The sequence below is a fragment of the Toxorhynchites rutilus genome, chromosome 1, assembly GCF_029784135.1.
Source record: "Toxorhynchites rutilus septentrionalis strain SRP chromosome 1, ASM2978413v1, whole genome shotgun sequence".
In the NCBI taxonomy this organism is placed as follows: Eukaryota; Metazoa; Arthropoda; class Insecta; order Diptera; family Culicidae; genus Toxorhynchites; species Toxorhynchites rutilus.
Genome location: NC_073744.1, coordinates 201,707,844 through 201,730,351, shown reverse-complemented (window position 1 = coordinate 201,730,351; position 22,508 = coordinate 201,707,844). Strand labels below are relative to the sequence as shown.

General features: G+C 38.0%; 1 protein-coding gene across 1 annotated transcript in view; it reads right to left on the bottom strand.

Annotated features, from left to right (window-relative positions):
- LOC129762264 (uncharacterized) overlaps positions 1-22,508 on the bottom strand; it is a 105,022-nt gene that overhangs the window by 3,024 nt on the left and 79,490 nt on the right. The window contains exon 3 of the mRNA XM_055760370.1: positions 5,584-5,833. Coding sequence (XP_055616345.1) covers positions 5,584-5,833 — 250 coding nt within the window. The remainder of the gene's footprint in view (positions 1-5,583; positions 5,834-22,508) is intronic.

Sequence of the window (22,508 nt, the reverse complement as noted above, 5' to 3'; positions counted from 1 at the left end):
GATAGGTGAGAGTTTTGTTCATGCTACTGATAGATGATTCAAATGTGACATTTTTTGAACGGTTATGTTGTGACAGATTTCATATTAGATTGTTCCAAAAGTGCTGTTTTTTTTTGAACGAAGCTGCAATGTTGAATCAGATTTTTTGTCGTACAGGATAATCGTAATTGTAGTGGTTAATAATAGGGTACCACTGCGTGATAATGTTTGTACCATCGTACAAATAAGGTTTCACCTATGCATTCAATGCTTTGTTTTTTTTTTGCATGCAAGTTAGCTATAATTCATATCATGATAGCCTGCGAGTAAAAGAAGTCGATTTCCTTCACGCGCTTCAATCGCTGTGGAAGTGTTCAAATGGACCGTGAAAATAGTCTTAGACCTTGAAAAGAAACTACAATTATCCGCGAAGGTGCCCACAGGTCGTTTGAGGTCAGCTCGGATTTCGAGGATTATTACTGCCATCAAAAAGAAGATTCGAGTAAATCCAGTGCGTTCAATGAGCGAAGTCGACGGCACGGAAAAAATCTCGCATGATTACCAAGCGCATTCAGCGGCTATGAGTGGAGGATTTAAGAAAATCTTCAAGCGGAAAACTCCGGTAATCACCGTTGTTCACCAACGGGAGCATGTTGGCGTCGATTCCGAATAAAAATGAGTGGGTTATATCTATGATATAACCGCAAGGTTGACGTGGAACTACCTTAGCTTAGCAATCATTCGTTTGTATTGATTAAATTCTTGATTGAATGAAACAGTTTCCAAATTCAATTGAGTTCAATATATTTGCTCTGTGAGTGAAAAAAATGAACAAATGCCGTGTAAAGTCAATTCATTTATTGTGATTGATTGTTCTTCGTTACAAGTAAATTTAATGACGGACCTTTTACGTTTGGTATGATGACTAGAACAAAATATATGTACGGAAGAATTATCAAACGTTTGATGAACCAGCCTAAGGCTGAAAATCTTTCCAAAGACCTGGCCGACGAGCAAAGCAGAAACAAGAGTGTCGAAACCGAAATTTTTGAGATTTTTTTTTTAATTTTGACATTACTCAATGGTGCAAAGTTGTCGAAGTTCACTAAAAAATCGATGCTTTGACAGACCATAAGTAACTGTGGACTAAAGAGAAAAAACGTCTATAATGTAATCATGATAAATCAAAAAGTTTATAACCAAAGCTATATAGCCAATAGAAGCGACTACTTCCTTTTATCGAAAAGCACAAATGGCCTGCGTTATTCTGGCCTGATTGGGCTTTAGGCCCGATTCTTGCGATTACGAAAATATTGCTCAGAAGTAGTATGTGGAAAATAATATCAACATTGTACCGAAAGACTGCAATCCTCCAAACACTTCAGAACTTTATCCAATGGAATGCGTTCGACTTAATCAACAACCGAATGGACTGCCCATATCTCTTGCAGCAGATGAACATTTTGGTTCCAGCAAGAAACGCTGGAGCGTTTGTTATTTGCGACCGCTAGACATCGCACTATGTTCGGACAAAACCATCCTCTTAAAATGTGCTTCAATCTATTGAATAACTCAGATATTTTTGATTTTGATATGTGTAGGGAAATGTTCAAAAATAGAATGAGATAATTATTAAAAAAGGACTTTTCAGTCTGTGCAGCATTATAGCTGAAGTCGTAGCATTAAAAATAAAAATAAAATACAATTGCGCTCAATCGGAAAATATTGGCAATTGTCAACCGAAAATTGATGGAGGGTGTCAAAGTGACTCGGGATGCTGCAGACATGAAGAGAACGTGGAATAAAATGGCCGCTGAGGTTGACCAACAGAGAGCCCAAACTTTGATGGAGAGTATCCGACTAAATGAGGTCAAATTAAATTTGACGTATTCCTTTTTGGGTGCGTATTTGGAAAACTTGAGCACCCGTAATTTCGCAGGTATGTTCATGTAGTATGTTTGCTCTGCTTTGATTTTGAAGTTTGCTCTACAATTCTCAAAAAGATTTTCAGGCAATAGGAGTAACGCTTGAATAGTTTTCGGGCGCAACGCGCAAATCCAAAATCGTAGCACGTGAATTCGCAGCATTCTGTCTTCGGGCAATGTGCCGAGAGAAAATATTGCAATGTAAGCTCCGCCTATTTTCAGCTGAGTGTAAATAATCCTTTTGCAAATCGTCGGCTCAATTGAGCTAGCGAGCAGACAACGTTCTTTCATAATGCTAACGGGTCTTGAACGATACATACGGACTTGAATTTGTTTGTATTAAGATACTTTAAACTTTACAGTTCACTCGTCTCTAGATACATGGGAAGAATGGAATAAATAGCAAACAACAGTGCAATGTTGTTTGATGGGAGCACCGGATCGATTTTTTACGCATGAAACAACAATGTGTTGTTTTTAATGTGCTTCTGTATTTTTGGTGTTTTCATGCGTTGCAAAAGATAGATTGAAATTTTTAAATAATGTGCAATAGCTGCATGGTGGAACAAATATATAATCGCCACTACACCACCGATTCAGTTTAGACTTTCAGTTTCAGAATATTTTGGGAAATTGTTTTTTGGGAGCGTTGGAGTCTAATTTTACTAGGAGATACTGAAAAATTACTTTGATATTCAATAAACTCAGTGTTTCAGTTTCGCTCAAGATAGCAAACATGTTGTTACATTAAATTTTAATGTTGAGAGTTAATTCATCAATCTGCCGAAGCTGGCTATTTATTGCTTTGCGAATCGTTCGTGCCTCCTAGTGCAAGCACTCATTCATCGATCCTTTTCATAGCAGCCAAATATTTGTTGGGGAACTGGGGGTAAGCCCGGCCCCATAAAGAGATCTGAGGACACATATTGTTATATTTCCCTCACAAAATAATGGTCTAGATTATTTTCCACAAGATATAAGATATATCAGTGCTTTCGAACGGCAATTTTCAAGTCATATTCAATTTTCAAAGATGACATAAAAACAGAGTTCACCAACCAGTGCGGGTGAATCCGGCACCCCATGGGGGTAACACCGGCCCCCTAACTTTGTTAATAAATATACTTAACACCAGCTGAACCAGTTAGAATGTGGCAACCGCCAAATGGGAGGTATACTAATACTATATGTCACTATCGAATATGGTTCGAATTGCTCTACTGATTCCGGAGATATGGTCAGAACAAGCTCCGGTGAACAAGGAATTTGGAAAAGAAAGGAATTTTATATTAGGCAAATCCGTCATGCGGCACCTCAAACAACACCACAATTCAATTACTAGTTTGATGGCATCTAGTTCCTAGTTTCGAGCTTACCGTCTTTCACAAGACGTGATCCTGTAATGAAGACCTGGGGATTCCAAAGTCTTGGAAGCACGTTTGACAGAAACTCCACCAACTCTTTTGCAAGGGTGAGGTTCTTCAGGGACCCACTCTCATAATTCGATTTCCTTGGGAGCTGAAATAGATGGAAAATATGTCCCAATAGCCTTCAACTAACTGGAAGTCATGCCGGGCTTACACCACTCAAAGGGAGACGGTCTTACCCCAACAGCATACATTTTTAAGAAGACTGTTTCTGTTAAATTATTGCTGTAACATAACTCATCTCGAATCCCAGCGATAGTAAACAATCCAGGGGACAAACTGTAGAACAACGAAAAAGGATTTGAAGCTTCGTTCAAGAATAAAATCTTAAATTCCACTACCAAAAAATGACATCCTGTTGCACATCATCGGCACTTGCGTTTGTTTTGACTGATATTTTAATATTTGACGAATCACGGTGGGTTGGATTTGATTTAAAACGTCTGAAATAATAAATACAAACATGTACAGAGTTCAAAAACATAGTTAATTAGAGTTTTCTAGTAAAACTCAAGGGGTGTCGGTCCTGCCCTCAGTGACGGGCTTACCCTCAGTTCCCTACAAAAGAATTCATTCTTAAATTTTTATAATGTTTGTTCTTGCCGGCAATAATCTTATAGTACTACGTTAACAATGCGGTCGTCTCTTGGACACCACTATTTTATTTATTTTTTGAGTGTTGGCAGTTTTCGAACACATTTCGAGGAGGGTTAACAAAAACATTAACAAAATTATTTATGATGAAAAATCTCTTCTAGCTCACAAAAATCGACGAGTAGATTATGATTCATAGTTCGGGCCCAAAGGCGTTTTAATGATGTGGTGTGATTGTTTTCATTTTTGAGTTGTGATTTTCCAAAGTTGAAATTTTTTGGTGGCGTTAGCTTATTGGACAGAAAATAGGAGCACGGGAAATCCCATTTTTCAGATCTAAACTTCATGCACAGGTATTAGTTGAGAATTATTTTTAAAAAATTAGTTCAATATGATTTTAAGCTTCCTGCTATGGTACCTATTTGATAGGAAACATGGAAAATGATCGAGTAAAAATATTTTTCAAATTGAAGCGAATGAAAATCAAACTTCGAGCAAAGCAATCGAATTTCGGACACTCTGTTTGCGCAACGGTTTCTTCTGGTTTTGAGCACAATTCATACTTCTGTACTATTACTAATGCAATAAAATGACCAAACATGCGGAAATAACATCGACTTGGCCTGTCTAAAAGTGTACTGCAACCTTCCATGCACACACAAATGTCTAAGGAATTGTCGACAATCATTGATGGCTGGTAAACTTGTAATAGATTTTTTGTTTTAATTACCTTGAAATAATTTCCAACAACCTCTTTTGTGATATTTGCAAGCATTTACCTCTTCTCCCATATACCCCCAAAACTCTTGACGTTTATTGACGATTCTTTGCAGCTTCATGATTTAAAATAACGTAAGGATTATATTACTTAGATGATAATTATATATTTGAGTTCAGTTATTTTGTTATTTGTTGTTCAAAGTAACAAACTAATTCAAGGTTATTCACAGAGCATGAATCTTGATTCCTAACTTTTGTTACATAGTTTCTTTTTCTCTGTCATTATCCTTTTATAACAATTTCGCTTTGTTAATTCTTGAATTTGCTGCTTTTTCCCTTTCTCAGTTGTTCTTCAAGTTTTTTCTTCAGCTTATTCCGTCCTTACTGCTTGTTCAACTTATCTAATGTTTGGATTTCTTTATCTTCCCGTTTCACATTAGAAATAAAGAGGTTACTCTAAAGAATCAATTGTGATATTAATTTCATGGTTATATCATCAGGGCATTAAGAATTTCAAGATATTACAAAGTGTCCGAAATATGATTCAGAACGGTATTAGGTTGGTTATTTTGTTGTATTTTCACAAACAAAAAAATTAGTTATGTTTACATGAATTTCGAAATCAACAATTTGCTTGTTGGTCACTTCGATCAATATTAATAATTTATATTGCTTATCTTTTAGTCGTCATTCAACTCAAGCTAAAAACCACAAAATTTCATTGATTGGAAAATATAGAAGAAGTTTTCTTATTCTAGCTTATTGAATTTACGAGGCCTTCACATATATTTTCCAGTCTGGGATTTTTCTGGAAAATTACCGGAAAATTAGTGAATATCAGGCCATTTTTTTTCGCATTTTGAGTCTACACCCTGTTCCAAAACACAAGACACTTTCGGACAATCCAATAGCTATAATTCGATAACAGAGACACTTACCTCTACTCGCTCCATGCCCAAGAATGGGCCCTAACGATCCAGCAGGACCGGGCCCGTGCGGCTGCGGCCCGGGGCCGTGTCCAATCGACAGTGGTATATGCTGCGGGAACGAATGCACCGACGAGGAACCCTGGTGATCCTGATCGACGGATTCAAGCGCCACCTGGTCCGGATCATTCTCGCGTTTCTCCGCCTCGTCGCCCGGACTTACAGCTTTGACTACCTCCACCTGATCGTCGGCCTCCGATATCTGGACCCAGCGAGTGAGATGAATGAAAAGAGAAGACAAAACACGAAATGCACACGCGATTAGTATCACAGACGTCACAAAACGAGACGACAGTGGAAAAGTGAAATTATGTCACTTTCTTCAAGCAAGTTCGATTGGTTGACTATTTGTTTTTCTTTCATCTTCTCGGAAATAGAAAAGAGCATCATATATCGCGCATTGGCGTTTTCTAATGTTTAGCAAACATCAGCTGCTGGTTTTTCTCCCCCCGTGCCCATGTCCCGCAACTTGCATTCTTGTGTAAGCGGTGGCATCCGCGCGCCAGCGCGAGAGTGAGTGACACGCGCTTTCCAATTTTGAGTCTCTGATTCGTTGCCTCTCGACTTCTGCGTAAAAATCTCGCATCCGTTTCAGTGTGTGCTGCTATCAATGGTCCGATAAAGTCCCGCTTTCTGAGACTGGTCACTTCAAAGCGACCCGCACTTGTTAACGCACTTCGTTGGTACGCCTTTGTGAAGGGCACCATCGGAATTGTTGTGATGGTCACCTCACTCACTCGGTTCGGTTTGGGAAAGTGATCCGCATCAACCTGTTGATGGCCATCGGTGTGATATACTGGTTTTACGTCGTGTGAAAGTGAAAACGAGAACCAAGATCCGCCTTTAACTTTTGTTTTTATTTTCTGACTAGCTGACCCGACGAACTTCGTCCCGCTCAAAATTATTGTTTTGATATGAATTCTTTAGAACAAATTTCTCAACTTTTTCTCATCATAACATTGTTCTATGGGTAGAATTGAAAAAAATTCAACAAAATGAAGACGCCTCAAAACCTTTCCTTCTTCGGATTTTGCGCATAGCAACACATTTGGCCTTCCATTTTTATTTATATAGATCAGTGCCATAAATTATCAAAATTCATTCACGACAGTAAGAATTAACTTTTTCCCAGTGTCTGATGAATTCTCTTCTGCTGAAACACAGCTATATGACTCTCATAGTGAGTGTAACGCAAGAGTTCATTTCAATCAAGTCAAGGACGCATGAACTTAGTTTACTATATTGAATGAAAGCGCATTCGCGCACCTTCCTTACTGTTAATAATTTGAGAAGATTATCACGCAACCCAAATTAATATTCATTGCTTGCAGTGAATTTTTATTAAAAACGATTCTTATACTAATTAAGAACAAAGAATGCTCCTACGTACAGGAGACTTTGGATGTAGGTAATTCTACCCGCCACTCCCTCACCCAGCATACATATACTGCGGTTAAATGTGGCTTGTTGAATGAAAACGATTTTAATGCGAAGAAGCCAAGAATAGCCACCACCACTTCACACGCTTCTAACTTTTAAAATTTAATAATTTTTTAATAATTTTCTTTCATTTACATAATTTTTGCATTTTTAAATAAATAATGAGCATGAATAGAATGATGGATATGAAAAAATATGTTTTATTTTATTTGCTCAGAACTCAAAAAACGTCCAAACATCATACATCCACACTGCTAGTCGATTTCTCTCTCAATTGGTTGACGTTGGATTTTTATGTTTTGATTCTCACTAACCCGCAATGATATTCAATTCTGATGACTCAAATTCAATGCGAAAGTGAAGACGTAAAGAAAAATGAACTTCATACATAGCATGTTCACGTTGATGTTCATTCCACTTGTTTTCATTGATAGTATTGTTTCATCTTTATCGATACTCGCTTGAGCAGTAAGTTGTCAATACAAGATAGGGCGAAATTCTCCGTATTTGAATGTTGTGAACGTGAATATAGAAGATATAGAAATGCGTTATTTCACCTGAAAATTCATTTCCACTTTCAAACAAAGAGCAAATTCGATAGCGCAAACATTGAATGGATCGAAAACGCTTATTAAGATGTAATTTTAAAACACATGGGAAATGAATTTTTCGGAATTTTCTACTTTCCTTCAGAGTTTTCCGAAAATTTTCCGATTTTGCTCTCCATAACATTGATCTATTTTATTACTTTGAACAACGGGCAGAGACGAATACATCAAAATAAAGATGGCTCGAACCGGACGATTCCTACTGCGGGTTTCGCGCTTAGCAACACTTTTGGCCTTACATTTTTATTTATATAGGACGGATTCCACGCCAACTCGACCAGATGTTGGCATGACCCTCTCAGAACTTAATGAAACTTTCTGGGCGTGAAAACCTCACCTAATTAAGCTTTGCCAACTTTGTTTTCCTAAAATTTATCTGGAATAACATATGGAAAGGGCCAAATATTTTTGACCATTTTTTTTATATTTTTTGACGTAGAACTACGTCTTTCAGGAAGGGTGCCAAATCAGAAAACAGGTCACGTTTTTATGAAAAAAAGTTAACATTGATAACTGTTTTCACTGTGAACGAATTCTCATGGTTTGCATACCAATCGAATAGGAAATTCTCTAAGATTTGATTGATATGCTATACATTTCAATTCGCTAATCTATAAACGGTTTAAATTCATAAAGACTGGAAGAACCTCCTTTTTCCCATATATTTGTTCTGCCGATTTGTGGGCTAACCCTACACGTATTTCGAATGCTTATAACTCGAACATTTCTTAACAGATCGGAAAGATGTTTGCATCAATTGCTAGGAAATATTTCTACGCGTCTATCACAATTAATAAAATGTTATTTTTCATGAGATGAACAATTGAATAACTGTAAAATTACAAGCGCTATCTAAACGCTCTAACTGCCATGTTTTGATTGGCCCGATTTACGGACTTCAAAATCAATGTGCCTGGGGGAATCCGCTTTGTCAAAACATGTAAGTCGGGGGTATTTTTTCCCACTGAGCTGTGTTTCCCCAACACGGAACTCAAAATTATTGTGGGGGAATCCGTTTGCAAATACATGCAAGTCGGGGGTATTTTTTGGTGTTTAGTAATTTTGTACTCGCTTGTCGTTGTGCAGAGCGGAATATGTTTCCCTAAAACGTACTTTTAAACCGAGAAGCCTGGGAAAATCGTCATTTCAGATACTAGAGGTGAGTGAACTTTCGCGGTTCGAGAACTACATAAACATGAGATGTGCAATAATTTCAAAGGGAAATGTAAAATACTTATTTGTAACGAAGAACATAATCTATGACAAAAATTTCGATGCATTCTAAAATAATATTCGGAGTGGTGAACAAGTGGATTGCATAATATTATTGCGTAGTTCTACGTCAAAAATACGCGGTCATGGCCTAGATACAACCTCTTACAATTTTTTTTACTCGAAAATTGTAAGTCCTATAAAACAGTGATCTATGGAAGAGTTTTAGGAAAATAATTGAATTTTCAGTATAAAATTCTGAAAAAATATTTTTTGAAATCCTACACTGAAAAAAATCGATTTTCAAAACTAAAAGTCGATTTTTTCATAATGTTCATCTCAGATTTTGATGAAATGGTAGATAAATGGTAGATAAAAATGTGCCCTACAACTCTTCCATACATTGCAATTTGTGCATATTTAGTGCAAAAAAGTGTTTTTTAACAAAACTTTTTTCAATATTTTATTGAAATTAAGTTTATTTCTTTTTTCAGTGCAGATAGCCAACGGCAGCAAAATCCAACACTGTCAGTACGCGATCTCGCCAAAAAGCTAAAACTGCCGAAGAGTACCGTGTTTAGTGTGTGTAAATCGTTTGACCAGCGTTTAACTGTGGATCGGAAGGTTGGAAGCGGAGCAAATCGAAAAGTATGCTCCCGACAGATGGACCGAAAGGTGGTTGCCATTATTGAGAAACATCCCAGCCTTTCAGTTAGAAATGTGGCTCGAAAGGTTGGAAAATCAAAATCATATGTAGAAAAAGTGAGGCAGAGGCATGGACTACAGCCGTAAAAAGTGAAAAATGTGCCCAATCGTGAAGATAAGCAAAATTGTACTGCAAAAAGCCGTGCTAAGGTGCTCTACACCCAGTTTTTGCAAAAATGTTCATGCACCATAATAGACGATGAAACTTATGTTCTCGAAAGCTTCAAACAGCTTCCGGGTCTCGCTTTTTATACTGCAATGCGAAGGAACGCCGTAGCCGAGTGTTTTCGGACCAAGAAGCAGTCTAAATTCCCCAAAAAGTAGTTGCCAGCCATATGCAGTTGTGGCCGAAAATCCAAATCTTTCTTCTCTACCTGCACTATCAACAAAGATGTCTACGAGAAGGAATGTCTCCAGAAGCGGTTGCTACCATTCATAAGAAGCCACGACTCTCCAGCGTTGTTTTGGCCAGATTTGGCCTCTTGTCACTATGCAGAATCCATCCTGGAATGGTATAATGCACATGAGGTCAAATATGTACCAAAAACAGCAAATCCACCGAACTGTCCAGAACTTCGCCCAGTGGAAAAGTACTGGGCTCTGATCAAGCGAAAATTATGCGAAACTAAGAAGAAAACGAATGGCATTGATGATTTCAAGAGGAGATGGAAAAGCGCCGACGCCAGCATATCTGAGGATACTGTACGGAACCTAATGGCAGATGTTCCCAAGAAAGTTCGTGATTTTTACAGACAGCGTAATTAACGTCGAAGTAAGCTTTCCTTGTTTTAGATATAAGTCTATTTTACTGAAATAAACAATCGGTTTTGTTGTATTACGTGATTTTTTGTTATACTGGCATCATCTTGGTTTCCGAAATTTAACGTGGACAGGCTTTAGTCTAGATAAATTTTCGGAAAACTAAGTATGCCAAATTGCCTACTTAGGTAAGGTCTTTACGCCCCAGAAAGTTTCATTAAGTTCTGAGAGGTTAATGCCAATCCCATAGACGAGTTAGCGAGCGCGAAATCCGTCATAGATAAGTTTAACTCGATTAATGTCTGGAAGTTTTTGCAATGCAGATCAATCGCAACCCAAACGAAAGGAGGTCACTTCGGTCGGCCATATGCAAATAACGATGCGTTCGAATCCGTAACACCACCAACGGACCAATAATTATCACCGGCATCGCTTAACAACGGTCTTTAATATCAGCACAGATCCCCTCACCGCCGCCGTCGTCACCATCGCTGCTCGGAAGAAACACATTCATTTTCGCGAAATCGCTCACCAGGCAGTCACCTGTCGTTTCGGGGTTACCTCCTCCCAAAACCGGAGCCCTCGGAGTCTATAAAAACCTGCGGAGCCTTGTTATTGCCATTCCGCATCGCGGCGCATAGCGACCGGGTTGAGAAAGCCTTTCATTATTATGAAGCCGCGCGGTAGATCCTTTTGTGTTCACAGTTTACTTTTTGGGGGCCTCTTTGCCGACCAAGCGCGCAAAACGAAAGGGGATGATCGATTTCATATTTTCTTCCCGCCGCTGTTGCTGATTTTTTATCGTCCGGACTTCTTCGTCGTCGGGAAGATGAAATTAACCAGCCTCGTTCACAAAAGGACCAAGATAATTTGCCAAATTAAATACACGCCGGCTGTGTCCGATGCATTTTGTTGTTCCGGCCGGCGCTGCCATTTGCGAAAGTAAGACATCCACTTATGGAGCGACAGATCGGTCCGAAAAATAAGTGAGGAATTTTTCAGCTAAAGCGGACAGGTACGGAAGTGAACGAGCTGTGGCCCTGGTAGTAAGTGATGACAGTTTATTGCAACGACTGCACAAATTCTCTACACGATCATTTCGGCATATGATCGGCTAAATATGATCTACTTTCCCCCTTAAATCTAAAAGGTTGTCGTGCGTGTGTTCTCCCACAAAGTGGCCGTCATTTGGCGAATGCCAGTGACGGTCTGGACGGTCTCGGGGAGATGATGATCGATATAGATTACTTTCGAAGGACGGGTTGCTGTCGTGTGTTGGGCGGCAGCGGACACCGGGGTGCGGAGTGACTCTGCATGACAGGCGTTTGATTTCTGGTTGAATGTTTGGAAGGTGTGTTCGCGCGCTCGTGGAGTGGACTTTCGATTTTTCGGCAACTCCCGGGACAATGACCCGGGTTTTTGTGTTTGTGTGTGGATGCGCCATTCGGTGCTGTTATCGTTTCCTCACGTTGCTAATTATGAGCGTGTGTTTTCGCTTCTTTCATCGGGGTGTGGCATTGGGCGTTCTTCGTTCGATCTGAAGACCTTCTTTGGGGTGATTAATTGCTAGCTTAGCATCTGTGTTGTTATCCACACGGGTAGGTGAAAAGTTGTTATTGTTTGTTGAGGAGATTTCTCCCCTTCGAGCCCCGGATCGCTTTGCCACTTTGGCCACTGATCTGTGCCGGGAGACCACCCGAAAGTAATCGTTAGTGGATCTCTGGGTGGTGAAGAAATGGATACCGACCAACTGGTGCAACACAAGATTTCACCTAGTTCAATTTTGTGGTCATAGAGCAATTTATAGAGCCGACGAGTTATTTTCAATCTCCACAAGGAATTTCAGAAGGCTATATGGAAATCGCTTGACCAACAAATGACAAATCGATCCTGTTCTCGTCGACGAACATTATTTCTTTAATTTGTCCGACAAATGCACTTGTCGCAGACTGGATATCAATTCTGAATACTATCTATAGAACCAGGTTCGCGCTGGTTCTTCAAATGAATATACAACATAGTTGTGAAAAAAATGGTTATTAGATATGGCCAACCATACACAAGCTGTGGCCTGGCGGGCTCTTCTGGTTGGGCTATCTGGTCCGGCCGGGCCCATAAGGGAAAGTATTGTTTTGTGAGAATTGAGAACACATTGTTATGTTTCCCTCACAGAATTATTGTCTAGATTATTTTCTATGTGATAATAGAAATATCAATGCTTTCAAACGGCAATTTTGCAAGTAATAGTACATTTTCAAAGCTCACATAAAATCTGAGTTCACCAACCAGTACGGGTGAAAACGGCACCCCATGGGAGTAACACCGGCATGCTCAATTTGTCAATAAATATACTTGACACCAGCTGAACCAGTTTGAATGTGACAACCGCCAAATGAGAGGTATTCTAATTCTAGATGTCGCTATCGAACTGATTCCGATGATATGATTGGAACAAGCTCCGATGATAATGGAATACGGAAAAGAAAGGAATTTGTTATCAGGCAAATCTATTATGCGGCATCTCAAACCACGCCACAATTCAATTACTATTCGTTCGATGAAATCTAGGTCCTAGTTTCGAGCTTACCACCTTTCACAAAACGTGATCCTGTAATGTAAACCTGGGGATTCCAATGTCTTGGGAGCACGTTTGACAGAAACTCCACCAACGATAGCCTCTTTTGCAAGGGTGAGGTTCTCCTGGGACCCACTCTCACGATTCGAGGGAGGGAGCTGCGAGGCATCTGAAATAGATGGAAAATCTGTCCCAATAACCATCAACTAACTGGAAATCATGCCGGGCTTACTCCACTCGAAGGGTGACGGTCCTACCCCAACAGCATACATTTTAAGGAGACTGTTTCTATTAACTTATTGCTACAACTTAACTCAAATCGAATCCCATAGATAGTTAACAATCCAGGGGACAAACTGTAGAACAACGAAAAAGGATTCGAAACCTCGTTCAAGAATAAAGGTTTAAATTCCACTACCAAAAAATTACATCCGGCTGCACATCATCGGCACTCGCGTTTGTTTTGATTAATATTTTAACATTTGACGAACCACGGTAGGTTGGATTTGATTTAAAACGTCTAAAATAATAAATACTAACATGTGCAGTGTTCAAAAACATGATTAATTAGATTTTTGTAGTAAAACTCGAGAAGTGCCGGTTTGCCGTTCTACACATAGTTGTCACATGTTACTTTTTGGAAAATTTTCTTTTTCTTCATAAAACGCAGTTTTTATGCATAATATTTCGGAAAAACACAAAAAAAACTTATTCTTGTTCCCAGTATTTCATAAACCCCATTCGGTTCGGATTTTCTGTTGTTGTTGTTGTGGGTATCAGTGTTGCTCTAGACAGCGCGCATCAATAGTACATATTAATTCGTTTTATTACTTCGTGAAACGTCCGAGCCCCTCACTCACTGAAAGTATTCATTACACTAAAAAAATTCATTCTTTGATTTCTTTAGTGTTTGTTTCTCGGCGGTTATAATTTTGTTGTCCTACGTTAACAATGTGGTCGTATCTTGGACTTCTTCCTTCTTTATTATTTTTTTTTTGCGGCCCGCGACACCATGGCTAACGCGTGCTTGTGACCCCTCTGGAAAAAAAGGTTGACAACCACAGACTTATAACATGTATCATCTAATGGGAAAAGTAATAATCGGACGGCGCAATATCTGGGAGTATGACGGATTGGTGGGACCTCTCATTTGAGTGTTTCCAGGTAGGTTTTAACAGGTTTGGCAACGCGGAACCGAGCGTTGGCATGCTGTAGAATCATTTTTTCCGCCTCTCTGCTTGTATGGTGGCCGGTTTTTGCCCAGTGCTCGTTACAATAGCGTCTAACGATTACGATACCATTCCCCAGTGATGGTTTCGATCGGTATCGAATGCTCGAGTGCTACGTTTGATGCCATCTATGAGATTTTGCTCAGTTTCCTCGGTCACCTGTTCTAAAGCTTCAAGGGGATATTCTAGTGTAGAGACACGCATTTCAGACGTTTTTTTCGAGCTCCGTAAAAATAAAACCATGAGTATTTTTACGATCCATTATATCTTAATTTTTTCGTCTATCTTTTAACAACAAAATAAAAATTGATCGGAGAAAAAATATTCATAACTAGAATACTTACAAACTGATGAAGAGAGGGGGTTCAAAAAAAAAGTTGTGCCATGGCGTACACGATTCCAGCCCTTCTGGTTATCTTAAACCAAAAAAAGTCGAACTGATTCTGAATCAGAGAAGATGCCGCTATCGCATGAACCTCGGAAAAGTCAAAAACAAGTTGCGGCTTAAAACGTTTTTTCTTACGTTTCCCGATTTTTGAAAAATAGTAAAATTAGAAAAATATTATTTTTCAGAGGTTCATGCGATAGAGAGATACATACAGATTGTATTCATATAAATGCATGAATCGGTTCAGTAGAACTTGAGATATCGGCGAGTAATGTGATTTTCGAAAAGCTTTTTCTAGAATGTATTCTTGAATGTCTGAACTACGAAAATGTAAAGGATTATTTTAGATTTTTTCAAATTTCTAGACTAGAATACTGCCTTAAAGCTTGATTAATTTAAATCCAGTATCACAAAACCAGTTGTACCATGGGATTGATTAAAGGTACATGAAATGTTTTTGTATCAAAAAGCAGATAATATTGTGTTTTTTTTCAGAGAAAATATTTAAAAAACTCTTTGTAGGTCAATCTCAGCGGCCATTTTATTCCACGATCTCTGCATGCTTGCGGCTCTCCGAGTCATTTTGGTACCATTCTCCAATTTTCACTTGACATTTGCCCAATATTATTCGATTGGATAGAATTGGCAGCAATTGGAGGATTGGGGTCTTCTTCAATGTAAACGACCCCATTGTCACGGTACCACGGAAGAACCTCTCAGCAGGCAGCTTTCCAAATATGGCCTAAACTTCACCGAACCTTTGTGAGTCTTAATAAACGGAAGGAGATGTTTCTGCAGGCAGTCTTCCTTATACATTTTCGAGTCCATTGTCTTGTTTGTGACGAGAATTTTGGTTTTCTGTTCACAGGTGAAAATCCTTTGTCAAATCAAGGACTCAAAATGGCAATGGAAGAATTAAAGGCACTTTTACAGGGAAAAAGTTTTTCGAACAACAATTTTTCATGTTTTCTTTGAAAAAGTACTATTAATATTTAATTCGCAACATTTGTATGTATGAATTATCGCGATTTACATGCTCTGCTATGTTTTTACTATTAAGAAACATGTCAAGAACATGTGAAACACGAGAATTTACACACAAAAATGTAACGAGTAAAACATTATCTTTTTTTCAGGGGGCCTTCATACCAAAATTCCCTATATTCCAGAAAATATAAAAGATAGAAAGTTGACGTCTTCGACAAAAGATCATATTTTAATAAAATCTAAAATTTTGTCGAATACACTATATGGCTATCTTGACTTTAAACAAAATTAGAATTATTTGTAATCAGCGTTCTGCATAGTCATAATCAACTGAGGATAGTCACCTGACTATCTGACTGACTATATCCGTAGTCAGTTAGTAGTGACTTTTGGCTTCTTCACGCAGTTTCTCCCCCAAAACGACTGAACAGTCAGTCGGGCGTTTAGTCGCTATCTCCCTCTACCGACTCGACTATATCATTTCATTCTTCCCAGTCCAATTGCCCTCATTGCATTTTGAAGTGTCTTCCCCCAAAACGAATTCGTTCCTCTCTTTCTCTCTCCCATGTACGTGCGCATCGATGTTCGAGTTCAACGTGGTTTGACATACGCTTCAGGTGAGCTAGATTCCTTTGTATCGTACACGAAAATTACTCACACGTATAAAATAGCGTGCAGTGTGTGTGCGCTATTCTGCTCGCTATTTACCAATACTAACGCGAGGACCTTTATAACATACTTGATAAATGTCTAAGTTCGTTGGTTTGAATTCACGATGGGTAGACAATAAACCGTCCATTGATGGGGTAACTTCTTTTTTGCATCAGAAATCATGTTCTCGTTCCTCTTTATATGGACGAAAAACAAGATTGCATACGCGGGTATAAAATTAGTGTCAGGGGGAAATGGAAGTGTGGATTGAAGTTAGTTGAATGAAGAGGCAGATTTGTATTCATTAGTCGAGTCAGTTAAAATAACCACTGACTGGACTAGTTCACCAGTCATCCTCGCTAGTCGATGCTAGTCAATTCATTTTCTAGTCAAGTCACTTTTTGTTGTGGGTGACTGCCGAAGCAGTTTTAGTCGAAGCGACGCTACGGAGAGTAGAGACGGTCTTCATTTTTCACCTTCGAAGATTTCGGGCCCTGGTTGTAATTTATTCAAAGAAAACATGAAAAGTTGTTGAAAACATGAAAACTCCCTGTAAAAGTGCCCATTTTCTGATGTGTGGGCGACTTGTTGGAGGTTGTAAGGGCTATTCGTATAATTTTTTTGATAATTTTAAAGGAATACGTTTTTGGCAAAAATGAATTTTAATTTTTAAAATAATTTTGTTTTCAAAATAGTTTTGGTATTTTTTTATGAAAATTTCAAAAATTTCCTACATTTCATCCTTTGATTATAGTTTTGTAGATATTATAGTTTTTGAGTAATAATTTTATGTAAAAAAAATCAACAAAATTTTTTGGTCCGTTTCAAAAAGTAGTCTAATTCTTTTTACAATATTTCAAGTATGCAAAGCTGTGTAACACTAGGTTTACGGGATGTGTCATTTTGACGCATTTCGAATTTAATAAGGAAAATTACAAAATATGGTTGCATTATTTATTTAATTTTTTGTAATGATTTTTATCCATTGATAGAGGTAAATATATATTGAAGTATACCTATCTCTAAGGATATGCATCAATTTGACGCAATCGTAGTGTAGACAAAATTTTGTGTAAACATGCAAACACCAATAATATATGAATAATATATAGGCTATATTATTCATATATTATTATATAAGTGTCGGTACATCACTTCGATCCGCTATCTTCGTTGTCCGATATAGTTATCTCAAATGAACCTTAATTTTACATATTTAATTTTTTTTCTTATAGTATATAATGAAATTGCTTTCTAAATGTTGTAATATAGCCACTTCATGCCCAACCGATATAGTGATTCTCGTATTTATTTTTATTTTTTCGTGACCATTTCGAAAATAATTTTTTCCCAAATTTTCCAAGAATGATTTTTTTTCGAAAATGCATAACTTTTGAGTTACCGGACCGATTCAGATGATCGATATACCAAGTTAAAGCTAATTAGTTGTTTTTTCTTCAAATAATAAGCTTCAAAACAAATTGTATTTATTTTTCGTAATTATTGATTGTATTTGTTTTTTTGATAGTTTACATGATCTCGGGCAATTATGGAAAGGTTCATTCGCTCATTTCTCCACAACTTATTTTAAACCACTCTTGTATCTGCTTGGAATAATCATGGCGAAGTGAATGCAGCAAGCAGTCGTGAGATTGTACGATGAATTATTTTACACTCTCTGGCCATCTTCATTCGTGACTGAGAGTGAACATAACAAAACAAAGAGTGGAAAACAACATTCAATGCATGAAAACTTCTTTGGGAGGATCGCACGAAACAAAATAACGAGTGAGTCAAAATAGACTCAATCTGCGTATATGTATGATTTTATTTCCCCTTCTACTCTACTCTCTTCCTTGTAAACACACATGATTCTACTTTCCCGCACACCAATAACTTGCGTTAATATGGTGTTTTGCGTTGGCTTAGATCATTCCATACTAGGAACAAAAAAATGCCATTGCAATAGTGCACAGGAAACAACTCGATTTCAACTATCTACCTATATTTTATTGCCGCGATCGAGGCTCAATGATTGCTATTTGAGTTAAAAACGAATGATTTTACCGAGAAACTCGCTGACTCAAGTAAAAGTTTCCAATTTGACTCTATCACCATCTAACGTCATTCTGAGAGACAAATGAGAGAATGCAAAATTCTCTGAGAATAGATGAGCGGAATGGAGACGGTATTTTTCCTTTTAACTCGAGAATGAACTTTGCGAAGATTATCATCGGTGAATGTTTTCTGTCTCAAATAAAATGAGGCATAAACGGATAATATAAGGGTGAGTTTTATCTGTGAATGCGTGTTGTTGAACGAATTTCGATGATATTTCGCCCATGTCTGAGCTCGGGGTCAAGGGCGCTATATTTTTTTATATTTTTTCTTGAGAAGATTCTTGAAGATTTTTTACATAACATATCCAAAATTAAAGATGCGTTCTTTTTCGGTTTTGAGTTGCGATTATTCAAACTGATTTCCTGATGTCCTTATTTGAAATGATCATTTTTCCCCTTTTTACAAAAAATCATAACGTTTGAACTACTGAACTGATTCAGATAATCTACATATTAAGTTGAAGTCAATGAGCTAGTCTTCTTTGAAAAAATACTACACTTGCGTAGAAAATGGATTCTAGTCACATAGATCTAGTCTAGTCGCATAGCAATATTGAACAAAGACTGAAAACATTGAAAACTTTGAAAAATCATAATTCAGAAACGAAGAATAACACATTTCTGATTTTCCGATATGTTATGTAAAAAAACCTCAACTTTCAGGAAAAAAATATTGCGCCCTTGGTCCCGAGACCATGTAAACAATGCGAATCAAATACAATCAATGATCACAAGGACAAAATCCAATTTTTCGCAAGTGTAGTATTTTTTCAAAAAAGACCAAGTAATTGGATTTAATTTGATTCGTTGATCACCTAAATCGGTCCAGAAGTTCAAAAGTTATGAATTTTTGAAAAAAAAACAAATTTTTTGAAAAAAAACTGGTCTTTCGGACCACCCGATGGTCCAAAAAATCAAGCTGATTGGCTTTTATTGATTATATATCGATCATCTAAATTGGTCCAGTAATTCAAAAGTTATGAATTTTTGAAAAAAGTCATTTTTTGGAGAAAAAAAAAGAAAAAATTGATTTTTCGGACAACCCTAAAAGAGAAATGACCACTCAAATGAAAAAATTAAAAAATACACGATTTGGCATGGAATGCCTGTATATAGGGAAGTGAGGGTAAGAGGGCCATGTTAAGAAGAACTTAAATTGTATCTTTGAATAGGTCATGTTTCCTAAAACTCAAAAGCAGTTTCTTACAATTCAATACACTCTTTTTCGAAATAATTGACCAAATGTTTTCTAAAAAAGTGCTTTTTAATGTTTTTTTTTCAACTGAAATTAGAACAAGCCGAAAAGTGAAACATTTTTTCGATGCGACATGGACAAGCAGTGGGGAGAATATAGACAGGTTTATAATATACAAAGCATAGAAGTTTATCGCCCGCGAGAGGAATAATTTCGCTTTCGTGTTTGTTTGTTCAGTTACTGAAATAGAACAAACAGAGAAAGCAATGGGAAAAACAGTTGAATACTCTTCCCATCATGAATTGGATGTGATCTCAACATTTCATTGTCCATTTCAATCCCACAAGTACAATTATTTCAATAATTTTTTTCACCCACAATTGAATTTGCTTTTCCGCACATACCCAATATCGCTTCTTTGTTAACTCACAAATCGAAATATAACCATCAATGAATTAAATTTTGAAATTAAGTCACTCGAAAATCACTGCCTAATATGGAAGCCGCAAAAATTACATCCAAACGCGGAATCATATATCATTTTCGGTGTTTGTTTCCCTTTTCCTCTTTTGATCGGCACTCAATGTCTTAGGGTGGTTTAAATATTATAGAACAACTTGTAGATCGGGTGCTCATTAACAGAAATTTGTGTAACTATGTAAATCAACCACTTGTCCATATTACCCCCACTGTCCGTATTACTCACACTTTCCCTAATACTTATGACAGACATACAACTGTACTAGCGTTGTACTTCGAAAATTGTATGTCTGTCACCACCATGTACAGCGCTAGAACCATGCAAGCAACTCGGTACAATCGTTGTACCTGTACCGACCTATTTTACCGCTGTACATGGCTACAGTTGTACTGTGTGCAGCGCCATAGACGGATAGTGGTGGATAGCATGAACAAATCGTATCAAAACACTTGGCAAACAGTCTTTTCACTGACTTTCTCTTGAGTTAATAACTCAGAGTGGAAATTTGCTTGTTGTGTTTGATAGTTAAGACGCTAAATAAATTTCATTGAAATATGTGGTGAAAATTGGAAAAATTCTGATTGTCAGTTTGACATACGGTACAATGTACAACCAAAGTATGTCTGTCATGGTACGATAGTACCTGTACAACGCTGTACTCTTACAACGCAAGTACAGCTGTATGTCTGTCCCTGGTATAAGGTGCGTGACCAATGCATGGAGTTACTGTTCGCGAATGGTTGTATGGAGTTGTAATGGAGTCCTACTGAAGATATTAAATTTTCACGGGTGCTAAAATTGTCGTCCATAGATCGCTGAGGAAGTGTGTGTGTGTGTGTGTAGAAGAATATTCCTGACACCTTGCATGTTTTTACACACCTTGTGTATGAGTGCAGTGGCATAACAAAGGCATACCATCAGCCTACTGCTGTGCATGTACAGTTCAAGAGTTGTTACTCGTTCAAAGTTAATTTTTTTTTGCTTTTATTTTTTGGCTCTTGAAATGTTTATTTCATTATTATTATTGAAACAAATATTTCAAGAGCGAAAAATTATATTTTGAATAATGAATCATATAATGGAAAAATATACATATATCCAAATTTAAAAAAGAGTAAACCATGTTAATCCGTTACGATTAGCAATTATTTGGCGGACTTACCGGAAGCTAATGTTTATTTTTATGGGTATGATGAAATTAGAGGTATTGTAGTGGAATCCTACTGATCGGGGTGAAAATTATTGAGGTTTTGCTGTATTGTTGCTAAAAATGGAAAGAGAAGTTTATCACCTTGGTTCCACAGATGAGTGACAGTCAGAGCAGACAGAGGTTTGCGCGAAAACGGACAACTATTTCTACAGGGTGTAAATAAATTTCGGGTGGGGCAGCTGGAGGTAAAGCTGTACACTTACGGGAGGAGTTTCTGTATGTGCAAAATATACGGGGAGTTGCAGATGTTCTACTCGCTTTGGTTGATGGGGGAGGGTGTGTGTGTATGCAAGAGCTTACCTCCAGCGCCTTCCTACACTTTATCCGGGATGACTTTTCGCAATGGACTAAATTATTGGGAGGGTGATTTATCTGGAAATAGTTTGCGCAAAATTGTATTTGTGGTAATTTGCAATTTTGCGACGAAAAAAGAAAAAAAAAGAAAACAGTATGACGGCATATTAAAAATGGTTTGCAATTGATTGGTTCAATGTCGCCAAAAAAAAATGGGGGATTCGGATAGATAATTTGGCTGGCTTGTGATACATCACTTTCGAATCGTGCGCACTACGACGACGCTCAAGAGGAGACCCCCGTTTTTTGTTTAAAGGTTACCCGAGCCCCGGAGGCATCGTCAACAAAAGTGAAACTCTCTCACGCAATCCACAATTCGGAATCCGCCAATCCCGAAGAGAGTTCAACGAACAATCGACCTCTCGCACAATCGCTCATATTTTTGGCGAAAGTAAAATCTCGCCTCGGCGTGAAGCTGATAATATAGAACAAGTTCTAGCCTGAGGGCACAATCCCAATCCCAACAGTCCAACACGCTCGAGTTGCAAGTGGCCAAGCAACTCTCGCCATACTGCTCGTACTACCCCGTGCTGTCTCCTTGTGTCACAATTGGTTTCCTCTCCGTCCTTCATACTGGATCTCCGAATCTCCTTTGCGCCGATATGTCTTACTCGTCGAGATGTGCAGACTTTCATTAGCAACCAATAAACTTTTATTTCATTTTTACTTCCACCCTTTTTTTTGGCTCCGCGCAAACTTGGGAAAGGAATAATTAAGAGAAATGCCTTTTCTTCTTTCTTTGCTGCAGCTGATATTAACCTTCACATGGTCCCGAGCACAGATCGCGGTGCTGCAAATGGTTTGATCAGCTTTACCGGTCGAACCTAATGTAGTTGCGCAACTTCAGACAATTTAGAATTGTGCGCTTGACATCGACGCTAAAAATCATTGTGGCTTGATAACAATACCCACCACTGTCTTCGTTTACACTCATAATTAGCACCCATCGGAACTTTCCTCCAT